Source organism: Cyclopterus lumpus, chromosome 7 (assembly GCF_009769545.1).
Source record: "Cyclopterus lumpus isolate fCycLum1 chromosome 7, fCycLum1.pri, whole genome shotgun sequence".
Taxonomy (NCBI): domain Eukaryota; kingdom Metazoa; phylum Chordata; class Actinopteri; order Perciformes; family Cyclopteridae; genus Cyclopterus; species Cyclopterus lumpus.
In genome coordinates this window covers 11,434,019-11,448,575 of record NC_046972.1, presented here as the reverse complement: position 1 = coordinate 11,448,575, position 14,557 = coordinate 11,434,019, and the positions used below count along the sequence as shown (strand labels likewise).

General features: G+C 42.6%; 1 protein-coding gene across 5 annotated transcripts in view; it reads left to right on the top strand.

Annotated features, from left to right (window-relative positions):
* The window catches only part of rerea (arginine-glutamic acid dipeptide (RE) repeats a), a 117,044-nt gene that overhangs the window by 87,535 nt on the left and 14,952 nt on the right, over positions 1 to 14,557 (top strand). For 4 of the 5 annotated variants that reach the window (XM_034536688.1, XM_034536687.1, XM_034536686.1 and 1 more), the window contains 5 exons: positions 1,027 to 1,075; positions 1,885 to 2,009; positions 3,235 to 3,334; positions 4,061 to 4,159; positions 12,131 to 12,211. In XM_034536688.1, the coding sequence (XP_034392579.1) occupies positions 1,027 to 1,075; positions 1,885 to 2,009; positions 3,235 to 3,334; positions 4,061 to 4,159; positions 12,131 to 12,211 (454 nt within the window). Of the gene's footprint in view, positions 1 to 1,026; positions 1,076 to 1,884; positions 2,010 to 3,234; positions 3,335 to 4,060; positions 4,160 to 11,245; positions 11,355 to 12,130; positions 12,212 to 14,557 lie in introns of those variants that run through there. The other variant, XM_034536691.1, reaches the window with a different exon arrangement.

Sequence of the window (14,557 nt, the reverse complement as noted above, 5' to 3'; positions counted from 1 at the left end):
TTTTATCGGCTGAGAACGTTTGTAACAAAATTAAACAAAGTATTTCGATATGTTCTGGAGCAGCAGACAACCCTGGCAGGCCTGGGGTCCTTTCCTGCAGCTGAAGTTCAGTTTATTGGCCTGTGCTGACTTCGTCTGTGCCAGTGCTTTTGTCAGCCATAGTTCATAAGAGTATGGATTACTCCTGTAATCGCTCTCTAAAGTCGGCGAGGAGGTGGAGGTCTGTTTTAAGAAGGGGAGAGCGGAGCCCAGTCAAATATGTACCCGCCGTAGTGTTTTGTGGTTGGATAGCTGTAAAGAGACCAGAGGGCTGTGGCCTCTCGGGTTTACGCCAGGTCTCCGTGATGGAGTGCGAGCTTCTCTGGGTGCAAATCATGCTGACAGATTCTGGGCCGCCCTGCGCTTGCCTGTATGAAAATTGGCGCTGTTACCTAGGCAACAGAGGGAAAGGCTTTTCAAAAGGAACATCTTGTCATTTTCTTTAATCCACTGCAGCTGGAGATTCGGAACACTATTATTAAATTGCAGTTGCTATGGCTACCAACATTTGTACCAGCAGCCGTTTGAGAGGCGCTCGCCCTGCATATCAAGAGCCTATTCCCCCACCTCCTCCTTTTAGGGGATTCTGTTTTATTGCTGCATCCACAATATCAGACCTGTAAATGTGCTCAGCCCAGCTTGCTGTGCAGGAGCAGTCAACCCAATAATTTTCTCCTGAAATCTTTATTTGCTTCTCAGAATAAAACATTGTGTACGTTCCTCTCACACCTGTGAAGACTTCCACAATAGAAACTACAGCCCATGTCCCCTCACTCTGTATTTGATCTTGCCCAGGATATGTATTGTTAGTTTCTGACATTTTCTTTTGATGCTTTAGTCCCGTCCTGACACCCAGTTGTGACTTTGTTGTTGTGTGCAGTTGTTTAGCCCATTCAACAGGCACAATGCCAACAGATTTCCTTCAGCTAGCTTTGAAATGTTTCCAAGTAAATATTTTTTTTCAATCTGCTCTTTGTTCCTTCTCAGGCGACTAAACAGCACACAAGGGGAAATCCGAGTAGGACCCAGTCACCAAGTAAGTCATTGTACAGCACACATCACCCAGCTGTGGACTTGAGAGATTTCTTTGGTGTCGGTTAGAGTTTTTCTTCCACGTTGGGAACAGCATGCAGCCTCTTTGTTACAAAATTGCTTGGATGTGGGGATTTCATTACAAATTAGCCCAAATCTAACAACTCTTCTCTTACCTCACAGATGCCATTTAGTCTGATTTTAAAGGTAGCGCTTGCCATTGAAGATGTGGGAGCATAATAATAACATCTTGCCATTCAGCTTTACCACAATTTCTCCCACAAAATATTTAAAGCAGTTGATAATAACATGCCAGTTTGGTTTTCGCTGCAGTGCAGTTCCCACCAGAAGAATAATAGTGTTAAATGCAGCACATCTAAAACTTTCTGTCTAAATATTAAAACAAAAATAAAACGGTGGGGATGCCAGTATAGAATATGACACTTTCTTGAGTAAACCCTGGTGGAATCAAGGTCCTTTTAAACTGGATACGTGCAATTTACATCCAAGTTTGTATTAAGTTTGTATGATAATTTACTGTAACGTTTGCCTGTCCGAGCTGTCGTGAAACTGAACTGTAGCTTTGTTAACAAGGAGGATCAGTTCCACCTGTGTAAAAAAAGAAAGTCACCTGAGTACTGCAGTTCTGTGTGTTGTTTTAAGATATTCAATCATTGTGGCTGTAACTTGTCCTCGCTGCCACTCAGTGAAAAGTCGATGACAGAGGGTTGAAAGCTGATATTTTGTTCAAGCTTGCTTGCTATTTGTAGTGTGACACCATCTGTCCCTCTCCTTCTCCCTGGACCTAATTAGGCCAAGCTCCCTGAGCTGCAGCCTTTCCCTTCTCCTGGTGGCCAAGCCGTGACCGAGAACGAGGAGCTGGTCTGGATGCCAGGGGTCAATGACTGTGACCTTCTCATGTACCTTAGAGCCGCAAGGTGAGACTAGAGAGAGACAGGAGTTCAGATCCTGTAGGGCTGCAAGGTCTAACCTACAGGTTCAAGGGAAAGCTATCACCAATGAGGTCAAATCTAGTTATTTAAAAAAGATGTAACCCCAAACGGTCCCTTTGCCCTCCCTGTACTGATCAAAGCGTAGTTCATGTTACATTGTAAACAACATTGAAATTTACATTGAAATTGATCTAGTAACAGTGGCAGCATAAACATGATGCGTTCAGGCTCTGAAAATGAGTATTGGGAGAAGGTAACTTATGTGTTCACATGTAATCTCGTAAAACTAAATCCAGTTGTTTGAAGGAGATGTTTTACCAGCAACATAAATAGATATTAGAGATGAATTATGACCTTTTTATGTGAAGCTTTCAGCAGCTTTTGATACATCATTAAAGCTACTAATGACAAGATTTATTTTAATAAATAAAACTACAATCTTTTATTTCCATAGCTTTTGCATGTGTTTTTATGCGAAAAAAAAATACAAAATGACTATAACAAAGTAAAAGTGCATCATTTAGAATTTGTTCTCGTTGAACTGACTTAACTGACAGATCGGTTGAAATGATTTTTGGCACGTTGGCAAAAAAGAAATGGTCTGAAGCCTTGTAGACCAGCTGCTATAACCAAACTACAAAGGGATCTGTATCTGCCAATATGGATCATCAATGATCGGCAGCAAAATAAAGTGATCACGGATCTCTAAAAGTTATATTTGCTCCCTTTTTTCTTTTGTGCTGATCCGATCTGTGATCTGATCTGTGATCTGATCCGTGACTCTGATCCGTGTTGCGATCCCAACCGTGAGTTTTGTGATCCGTTGCACCACTAATGTGTGTGTATACATATACATAAAAGCAGGGAATACCAAATATGCTTTTTAAGGACACCAAAACATTGGCAGTTTTGCCCTTTGGCCCCGATTATTAGTAGTTAGTATTAATAATAGAATATATCTTGTCTACTTAATTACGCCATTTGTAATTTCTTGCCAACACTGTTAAAGTTTGAGCGGAAAATCAGTTGAGGTGACCCTGCTTATAGACATAAAACATATCTGTTTCATTTCTAAAGTGCCTGTGAGACATGATTTAAAGTAAAAAAACTAAAAACCTACATGGACATTAATGTCAGTTAAGGGATATAAAAACCGCTCTGTAATCACGTGTATGTTTTAATGTGGCTTTCATGTGTGTTGTGTCCACAGGAGCATGGCTGCTTTTGCAGGAATGTGCGACGGAGGCTCAACAGAAGACGGGTGTTTAGCAGCCTCTCGAGATGACACTACTTTAAACGCACTTAACACTGTAAGTAACCATGCAACAAGTCTAACGCTAAAACCAAGTTCACGTCGTAGTGGAGTCACTGCAGTTGAAAAGATTTCACGTTTCTGTTCTGTTATTTGAGCTACGATGCTGCTCTGCGGTGATGGCCAGTGATACGGCCCCTGAGCCCCCCTGTAGTAAACCCACCCTCAGAGGTTTACAAAACATTAGGCGTAATGAGAGATTTATCTGTCGCGGTGACAATAAATACCGAGGAATCGAGCACAAGAAAGAGATTAGAATCATCATAAACAGGGCATTTATATTCCGAGTCTATAAACTGGAAAATTAACATAACGGGCAGGTCATTGTCTCTCGACCTTCCTCTCTATTTGCAATTCCAATGAGTAATGCTTGTTTATTCTCAGAGGAGGAGATCCAGCGCTGCCTGTTTCACCCAATTGAATGTGACACAGGGCTTAAAGCTGCTCGCCGATTGCCTGTCACTGTTTTGTTTATTTCCAGGCGGGTTCCCAATGTCTTTACACAGAATTTCCTCTGATGCCCTTAAAATCTTTAGTAAAAGGTTCAGCCACTCTTCGATGTCGAATCTGTTTTGTAATAAAAATCCGCTCAAAAAATGTGTCAATACAGCTCAAAGTGTCCCTCTTGTGTCACTGCAAAAGAAGTTGGCATCTTAGTAAATATTTATTTAATTACTGTATATATCCGAATTAAAAGCTGACATTTTGTTGTGATTGTCCTCAGCTTCACGAGAGCAGCTATGATGCAGGAAAAGCTCTCCAGCGTCTGGTGAAGAAGCCGGTCCCCAAACTGATAGAGAAGTGCTGGTCTGAGGATGAAGTGGTAAGCTTGAAAAAATATTATTTAAAAGATACAAGTCGGCACACACAACAAATATACTTTTGTTTTGTTTGTCAGGGTATTTTATAGTTTGCTTGATATTAGTATTTCTTGTGTGGGTGGAAGCTGTCTGTCAGAGCTTGGTTTGTGTCTTTAGAGGGAGCTGTTGAGAGAGTTAAAACGGGGCTCTTGGCCCAGTCTCACAAGACATCAGTAAAAACTCTCGTCAGTTTCCAGCTCCTCCAAGGGCCAAGAGCAGCTGCATCCTGTTTATCACCCACAGAATGATTCCTGAGTGTGGAAGTCTGCAAAGGGAAAAAGATTGAGGGCTGGTAATGTTAGCCTCCATTTGAATTTAGATGTGAATTTCACCGCAGCTGTTGAATGGCTAGAATTAGAAAATGGCAGCCCTTCTCTCAGATCAAACAGCACAACATGAACAGGTAGGAAGGAATAAATGTGCTGGCTAACACCATGTCAAAACCACTGAGAGCTGCGGCTTTTGCCTCAACGCTTTACGGCACTGCCCTACATGTTTGTGCACACACGACTGATCTGACTGCAGATCTTAGGGAAACACACGGCTTCCATCACTACAATTCTTCTCCCTTAGTTTTTCCTCATCTGTTTTCCCACTTTGATATTGTTTGGTAAGGCTGAAGCTTGGCAGTCGTTTGTTGAGCTTTGAATCCAGACACTCGGATCCACTGGAAGTGAATGGGTGTATTTTCTTGTAATTGAACATGATGGGCACAATTGAAGAAAGCCAGAGCTCACGGCAGGACCGCAGCAAATCACAACAAATTAAGTCAGCCATCCTTTTGTTGACGAGATATGAGCTTGCCTTCATTTATGTACGCTTGCTGGCGCCAAGCTTTACTGCTGTGATGATGATCAGAGCGGGTACCGGGTGTTGATGGGAGGCTTTATATCCACACACTACCACAGCCGGTCTAACAAAGACCACTGGTCAAAGAAGCGCAGTAGGGGCTCAACAGTAGGAGCTGTAAATAACTGCATTCAGACAATTAAACAATCACTTCAGCATTTCACTTCTGTCTCTTTTTAATAAGAGAGAAATGTTGCTTTGCAGTGTTATTCATCTGTAAAGATTTACCCTAATATATTCTGAGCGACAATACCGATAATGATATGTGGAAAAATCTCATAACGCTATATCTGCAATCTTGATCTGAGCAGATCCACCGCATTGTTTTTTTTCTCTATAGAATTGTGCCCAGGTTACATACTGATCGGGACATTTTACAGTATCAAAATATACCTCAGTGCGGTAGACAAACAATGTCACTATCTAAATAACTTTAAACCTAGTTTTGCATTTCTGTGACATCATTTATAATTAATTATCGGCCAACAAACAGTATATACACTGTCGATATATTGGCCTGTACGATTTATTGGTCTAGCATGCATACCACAACATAGCAAATGTATATAAATTTCATATATATCATCAAATTCATGTTAAATGCAATGGCCTGTATTCCACAACGATGCCTGCTTGAAATTTAGACAAAAGAATTTAGCTAACGTTACCAGCTATATTATTACCATAATATAATATTTCATTTAAAGCAAATAACATTGAATTATTGCTCAGCCCCGAGTCCTGAGCCCATTTAATGAACTCCGTAACCTGGGTCAAGGCAGCTCCGGCCACACTCACACAGAGCAGTTTCCTCATGTTCAGACCACACTGTGTAACTGAAGGAGCTGTCAGGGAGTCCAGTACACTGTTCAGTGGCGGCTGTGTTTTGTGTCTGCGGGTGGAGGCGGTCAGCAGGCCGTTGGTGCTCCATCTGCCCCACAGTGTCCACAACCTGGAGAAGCAGCAGCTTGACTCTGGCCGGCAAAGGACAGCTCGCAGTGATCAGATCACCAGCTGTGCCTTTTCAGCGCTGCAGCCTTGAGTGACAGGTGTAACTGTAGCTCCAACCTTGACACACTCACAGAAACCAGCCGTGCTGCTCTTCATTTATTTATCGCCCCTTCCTCTGCCTCTCATCCCCTCCAGAACGTCATTATTCCTGCCTGCTCTTTTTTCACCCCGACCCTGCATTCCTTTAGAGATGTGAATAAAAGTGACAGCGGCGACCGCTGAAATGACAGAATCCGCCTGTCTGCAGGGTCACTTGTCACCCTCCCCTCCCCCCTTTGACTTCTCTTGCACCGCTCCACCTCTCTTCTCTCCGTTTGCAGCTGCTGGCATAAAGAACATAATCCTGAGCCTCAATTCAACTCCCTAACTATAGAAAAATATTTATAATTTGTCCCCACAGATGGGACCATGGCCACGATCATTCGTAAGACATTTCATTACTGTGGTGGACGTGACACTGCGAAGGAGTGTTTGTTTCAATTTTATTGTCTTCTCGCTGGCACAGACAATTATTTCACTTCAGTGAGATGTGTTAGTCAACCCCTGAACAATGTCTTACTGTGAGATTATCATTACAACTTTAAGAAATTTAAACTCCATCACCTTGATGTGAGCCCCAGTCAAATTGTTAAAGGGTAAAACTATAGATTGCATCAAAGGAAAATCTCAAATGTTCTGAAATTATTTAAATATAAAACAACCAATATTTCAGCAGAAACATCTACTGTGGCGTTTCCCCTCCTTGCAGCTGTTGGGGTTAGAGCAGTGGGTCATTTAATCACAGAGAAAAGAGGAATGCAATCTGGTGTTAAGGGCAGACAGTCAGAAGTGGAATAGTCTTCTGTTTTTTCAGATGTCTGAGATGCATTCCCACCACAACACTTTTCTATGTGTTTTATCAGAAGCAAACTCAGTGTTCACTGCCCACTCTCTTCTCATTCTTTTGTGCGATGGTCTCAGCGGCAAAAAAAAGAACCTCTTTGTATGTTTTTTCACTTGAAGTAAAAAAAAAACAACAACAAAAAACAGTTAGTTTCTTTTTCTTGCCATACAGTGTTTCCCGGCGGATGCCTTGTTATAGCAATAATGGTACCACAAGTTCTCCTGTCTGAATAACCACTTGTTGCACAGCATGAAAGCACAATTAGCTGACAAGATATGATTATCAACTTATTAGATCCTCTTACACATTGTAAATGAACACTTCTAGGGGACTCCTGTGCTACAGCTGGCCACTGCAGACACTCTATGATACACGTTTTGGGTTTAAATGCTTGTACAAGTTTCACGTTATGAAATAATGGAGGGGATCAAAGATTTAAGGTAAAATCCTTAAAATGGTTAATCAATTTGTTAGTTAATATTGATAATTTGATTATCAGTTGAACAGACGGCATTGGAAAACCAAAAAGCTACACAGTAAACAGGCATCACTATTGTTACATATTGTTTTTTGTAACCCCAACCGTATCTACCTGTTTCCACAACCCAGATTATTTATGACAGGATTATGAATGTTGTAATTGTAATTTTTTTTAAAGATACGCCATTTCCCACCCATCAACACCCTCCCTCATCTCACACCCAAGCCTCCCTCCCCCACCTAAAATAATCTTTAAAGCAATAATCATGCTAATAATAATACATTTATTGTGTTCAGTTAATTAATAAACCATGATAAAAGAATACAGTTGTAAAAAAAACGGAAATGAGCACAAATGCATATATATATATATATATATATATTAAACCTTCAATCCTCACCGAGCCTCAGATGCGTTGGTTGTCCCACCTAAAGCCATCTTAAGATATAATTTGCCTCTCAGGAGTGTCAAATACATATATTTTATTCTATAAATTATTCATTTAAATATCCTGTGTTGCGTTGTCTGTACCTTCCCTACCTGCAGAAGGGGGGAAGGCCATCAAAGGATTCTTGCACTCGCAAACTCAATATAATGACATTGTCTCCTCTAATGAAGCTGCTGTCATTCCTGATTGTAAATAAGTGGTGCTAATAATGCATCGACCAACAGGAGGTGCCATATAAACAATAAAAAGCAGCAGCAGTCGTGCTGTGTGTCGCCATGTCAGAGAAAGGGCGGCTGATCTATGACGTCTGTAGGGCGGCTGATCTATTCCTCATCCAGATACACTGTGCCGCGGCTTATCTGCGGCACAGTGTATGATGGAGCTGATGGATGGCTGGAGCAGGAGGCCGACAGCACAGAGGTGGAAGGGGAGGGAGGAGGACGAGGGAGAGGCAGGAGTAGGGGCCCCCAGTGGTCGAACAAAAAGCCTACGGGCTTAAGACACACGGCTCAACCAAAAACACACGCGGGCGGATAAAACACAACATGTCGCCTTGCATCCCCTGCTGCAGGCGGCAGATTATATTAAAGTTAGATGAGCAAGCTTTCCTTCAGCTGTTCTCGTCTGCAGAGGGAGCTCTGTCTGCAACAGTAAAGATTTAGTGTCAACAGTTTATTCTATCACCCTCATGGTACAGTGCCAGCACGGCTTTTTAGGGTTGTTTAGTAACTAAATAGCAGGATGGGTGTGTTCTGGAATTTCCTGTCACCTTTTGTGTCGGTGCAAGCGAAAGGCAGCAGAGGACGTTTCTTTGCCTGCTAAAAGTTGGCAGAAGATCTTTGTGTTTTTTAAATGGAGGAATAAAAAGTATTTTCTTGTTTTTTGTTTCCTTTGACATCGACATACATTTCTGTCTATATGAATAGTGTCAGTGCGAAGAGGATGTGAGTAGTCTAGTGTCTGTCACTGCAGTCTCCCCCTCTCTTCTTCAAGCATGTTGTGATTTCCTCTGCACCCTCTGGCCAATCTTATTACTAGCTGATATTTTATAGCAGACAGCAGTGTTTTTTCCTTTTTGGCTGATTGTCCTCGGCCCTCCGGGTTTATACACTGCAGGCTTTAAAAGGTCAGCTTTGAACAACAAGTCAAGTATAATTACTCCATATTGAGTGAAAGTGCCTTTGTTTGCTGTTGGACAGTCTTGTGTCAGTGTTGTCATGGAATGACATTTAGCAGGAATTATGTTCCATGTGTGCGCCTGTGCCCGTTGATCATCATGATACCATCTTTGTGTTCACATGTCTGCATTATCTCAACCAGTTTTACAACTCCCAACAATCAACTCTCAAGCAGGAAGTGCGCACATACAACAATGGCCTATTGAATACATTTTTTATCATTCTCCTCCTCCCTTTATATGTCTCCCCTCCAGCCTCACAATAGTGCTCTGTTAGTCTCCTAAAACTTAGGGCGGGTGAAAAGCGCCAGTTCTCTGAAACGCACTCGGAGAGAGAAGCCTGTTGTTTCTGCACAGCGGATGGCAATTTCGTAGCGCTTCCACCCAGCCCCCCTTCTCCTCCTCTTCTCTCTCTCTTTCTCTCTTGCTCTAGCACTCTCAGCCCCTCCTCCACCGTTGGGTTGCCTAGCAACGGAGGGCTGGAGCAGGGGCAGAGCGATTCAGGGAGCAGATTGGCGGATGATTTATTAGCTGGGCTGGAGAGCAGTGAGCCCAGGCAGCTGAAATGGAGCCTTAAACTGGAGCCGATGTGCAGAGAGGGGAGGAGGGAACCAGCGAGAGAAAGAAAACGGGAGGGAGAGGGGGAGCAAGCACACAGCTCCTCTATGGAGACGGACGGACAGACTGTGTAAATAGTACAGTTGGGAAACATAATTAAGGTGACATAATTAGGACAGACACACAGTCTGCATGGGCAGGTCTAATTATTGACTAGTCCTGCCGTCACTGTCAATCCAAACTCTTCTCTTGTGCGGTCTCTCGTGGTGAAACCACACTCGATTCGGTCAGCAGAATCGCCCTCCGTCCTTTAAAAAAAATCGAAGGCCTTCCTCTTTTGAGAATACGTACTCACCTTTAATTCTCTTGCTGACGCTCAGTATCTCTCCATCCTTCTCTGGCTTTCGCTCAAAAAAAAAAGAAGAATTTTCTTGAAACTATGCACACAAACATATCAAGTGAATATTTACCTGGTTTTGTTATCCGATGTTAATCACCTGAGTCTCTGCAGTTGCGTTCCACTGGTCATATGTAGCTCTGTGTAAGTTTGACTGACAGTCCAAATGGTAATCTGCCGTTAACCCCTCCAGTTGTTGGCGATGGGTGTCAGATGTGGGGGGGTAGAGCTTGTGTTGGAGACGGCTCCATCTACTGGCTAATCAACCGCTACACCTTCGGTCTGATTAATGCATATGAACTGCTGTCTCATGTCACTGATGAGGACTTTTGTATTCAGCTGTCGGCTCTTTTAAAACTAGCTTTTGGTCAGGCCAAGTTTGAGTATTTAGTCTGGGTTAACTCAGACTTATACTTGTATATTTAGTTCCTCACAATTACATTTGTTAACCCTGAAGCTTGAGACTATTGAGTCTGTTTGCGTAATGGAGATAAGTCATCCATTCCTGTTGTTGAGATAGGTCCGTCTCTCACGCCCGTAGTTTCCCCTCCTTAAGGATAGTTGTGTTTTGCAGCTGCCTGTGTTACTTCTGTAAATCTGGCGTTTGTTCCCCACCAAAATCGTGGTGTGTAAACAATCTCTGGTTACGTAACGAACATGGCATGGAAACTGAACTCCCACCGCTCGGGAGACACTCCATGCCGAGTTTTCCGTCTCTCTTGTCTCCCTCCACCATGTCCGAGACCTTCCTCCACACACATCCTCCCAGCCTGCCTCCCCTCTCCGGCTCGCAGCTCGTTGCGTGTGCGCCTCTGTGTGCGCGCTCGCCCCAAAGCTCTGCGCGCTTTTTAAAAGGACTGCTGCAGTTCCCGTTCCAATGAACCAGGCCGCTTTGATGCAGCTTGAATAACTATCAGTGGCCTGGCTGTCCCCGTGTGGGGGTGGAGGCAACGAGCCTGCTGCTGCCCGCGCAGCGTCAGAGGATCGAGAGCGAGCTGCACTGTGCACCGTGCGCGACGCCGACATGGAGCCCGGGACTCCACTCCGGGTTTTCCAGCCTGCTGCGAACCAGAGGCTCTCTTGCAGAAAGATCACATGTAAAGCCTTCCCCTTTGTAGTGGAAGAGCAGAGAGTGACAAGCTATTTATTGCTTGTAAAAGAAAAGGAGAAAAACAAGCAATGTACCGTTGGAGACGTGGTGGATTTTGCCCTTAGTGTGTCCTTTACCTGTTGCTGGACGTAGAGATCCGCGCCGTGCTCCCGGAGGACTTTCTGCTGCGTTTCGCTGGAGTTACTTGGTGGAAACGGTTGGCTGAGATCAGTGAGGAGCGGGGCTCGCCTCTGGAGCAAGAAAGTAAATGTGTTGGATGTCTGCTTCGCTGGTTCTGAATGTTTTCAGCCTCCGCTTTTATGGCTCGCGGTCTGTGGCTCTTAAAAAAGGAGAATAAATGCATTTAGGTTGTTCAGATTTTCCCCATTTATTTGTTTCTGATGTTGTTTTTTTGGTGCTCGTTGGGGTGAGCTGGTGTGATCGCATTGAGTTTTTGTGTCAAAGTGAATCCGGTGTTGTGAAGTAGCAATTTCTGTCATCATGCCGTTCATCTCCGTTCGCTCGTGCGAGGGTGTATTTGTTGATTCAAAAAAAATGTTGTCATGTTTTCTGTGCTGTTGAAATAGACGCAATGTTTAGACAAGAATAGAAAACCGTGCGCAGTGAAGCATTGTCTTGCTTTACAACTCATAAGTTTAGGCTTTGACTTTAAACTTTTCACTATTCACTAACAAAACATTCAACATGGACACTGTCAATCATGCTCTGTTATGGGATTATTATTATGTTGTACTGTATTTGCTCTCCACATGAGAAGACGAGCGTCTCTCTCAGCCATGTCAAAAAAAAAGAAGCAAAACAAGAGAGGAAATGACAAATAAGGTCGTTTTCTCCGGAGTTTCAACGGCGACAGAGATTTCTAGATCCACATCAAATCTCCTATAACCACAGACTAGCAAAATGAAAGCGGTGTTTTTTTGTCGTGGTGTGAGCCTGTAACTTCATGCGGTTACAGTTTAGCTGACTTCACAGATACTAACGGGTCTCTTTTCTCTCTCTCCCTCTGTGAAAAATTGCAGAAGCGCTTCATTAAAGGGTTGAGACAGTTCGGCAAAAACTTCTTCAGGATCCGAAAAGAGCTGCTGCCCAACAAAGAAACGGTAAGGCGATTTAAAGCTTTCTATGCTGCTGAACTTTATGTGTGTGTGTGTGTGTCATTTGTTTAATAGTACTGACATGTGTTAAATGAGCTGCATGTGGTTTGCTCTTAACTAGTGGAAAGCAGGAGAAGTAAAACATTGTTGGGAATATTTTGTCCAGAGCCCCTATTGATAAGAAGTAAGTGCTGCCTGCTGCAGTATTGTCAGATCTCTAAATGTACTTTACAGACGACCACTGAAACCTTACAAGTGGCACGCTGAAGATTAATTAGCACCCTCTGTTCGTAAGTAAGTAGGAAACAAGTTGTGCAGATGTGATGTGAGCCACTGTGTTTTATAGCACATCACGTTTCTGGTCTGAAGGGCGGCCTGCTTTATTTGTGCAAAAGTGTTATAGCAGCTCTCGATTTCTTTTCTTCATTCTTTTACATTTTCACCAACATTCAGTTGCCTCTAAAGTGCAGCATAATGGCTACCACAAGGATTAAAAAGCAGGTTACGACGGGAGCTTTTTAAGTGGACAACAGGAAAGAATCGTTGTGCTTTTAAAGGAAAATATTTGTTACAAATTGAGAATGCAGTCCTTTCTCTTAGTCATAATCAATCATTTTGCATCATAAAAAAAGATGTATTCACATGCATGAATCAAGATTTTAAGTTCACGATGTAAAAATACTCTAAATCACTGGTGTCAACAAACCTTTAACAGTATCAGTTTACATTAAACAGATTATTGCGCCTTTAATTGTTTTGAGGATGAAATGAATAAATATTAAATAATGGGTGTTCTCACATTATGCCTATTATTTCTTGGTGGTTTTAAGATCCACTGACAAATCTTTGATTAAAAGGAGACAAAGTGATTTAATGCATTACGGAATTGTTGTAATTGTGTTGTTTAGGTACACACACAGGAGTTTCCCTCTTCTGTGTGTGTGTGTGTGTGTGTGTGTGTGTGTGTGTGTGTGTGTGTGTGTGTGTGTGTGTGTGTGTGTGTGCAAGCGTCAATGTGTTAATCATTACTGCACCACTGACTTTTTTCATGGTACAACTAACAATGAAAAAACAACAGTCAACCTAAATGTGACTGTTATGTTGAAAACAAAACTTAGCAACCACATGGACTTTATGCTGTTGGTCTTTAAGCTGACTTACAGCATTGTACTTTATTATTTGTCTCGTTATATCTGCACAAGGAAAACTCTCAGCTTTAGAAGTGCTTTATTTTTTAAAATCTCTATACTATAACTGGCAATAACGGGAACATGCTGTATATGCACACGTGGCTTCAAAGTCCTCCACACCTTTGACTTAGCTGTTAAATAATTCTTAGATATGCATTTTGATTCATAAAGTAGTGCAGACCTCGCTGTTTCTGTGAGGCAGCTCCTGCTGGAAGTGTGCCGATACAGTGCTGACACAGACATCAAAGGAAAATCAAAGGTGTTTGTCATACTTCCCGCCACTTCATTTCCTTGTCTGCTGTGAGCGGAGGATATGTCAGCCCTGCTTCTCAAACACTCCCTAAATATCATGTTATATTTGTACTTAAGAACTCTTCAGTGTCACTTCCTTTGTGCTAAATTTTTTTATTCCTCAAAACCAATTTGAACCCTTTTGAATAAGAGATTAAAGTGTATGGACACAGTTTCCTCACCAAGGTTTCTTCAATTATTTTCACTGGTTTTGAAATATACGATTTGTCCAGTTGATTGGCTATAAAGGAGGTATTAATGTAATTCAACCTGGAGGGGGAGTCTACTTGGCAGGAGAGGTAATAGACCTTCAGGATCTAGGCCTTGCACTACCACAGAGCAGAGAGAGATTCATTTCCCCGCTCCAAATGGAAAATAAACTACCCTTTAAACATACAAAAAAAGAAGAAAATGACGGAGAGCCTGGGGAGGGTATCCGTGATGAGAGGAGAAGGGGCAATATGGGGAGTTAGCTCAATAGAGACACTAAACAGCCTAGGTTGTCGTCGCGCAGAAAAAAATAAACTCTTTGCCTATGATTGAACTTGCTTATGTGCTGTAAAGCTAGTCAATAACCAAGAAAAGCTTATTTTATTTTATACCTGGAACAAAAATATATTTGAGCTCCTGTGAGAAAAACAAAGATTTCCCCATTATCTCCATGCTTACATGCCAACAACAGTGGAGCCGGAGAGTCGAGCATAAAGCCCTCGGGCTGATATCCAGAGGTCCAGTACAGTGCGTCTGCCCCTCACTGTTTCTCTCGCTAGCCCTTATTAGCAAACACCCAGTATCAAGGGTAAGCACCCAGCGCTGTGTAAACACACCAGGCCTGACTAGCACTCAGGAATGCTTTATATAAAGTCACATA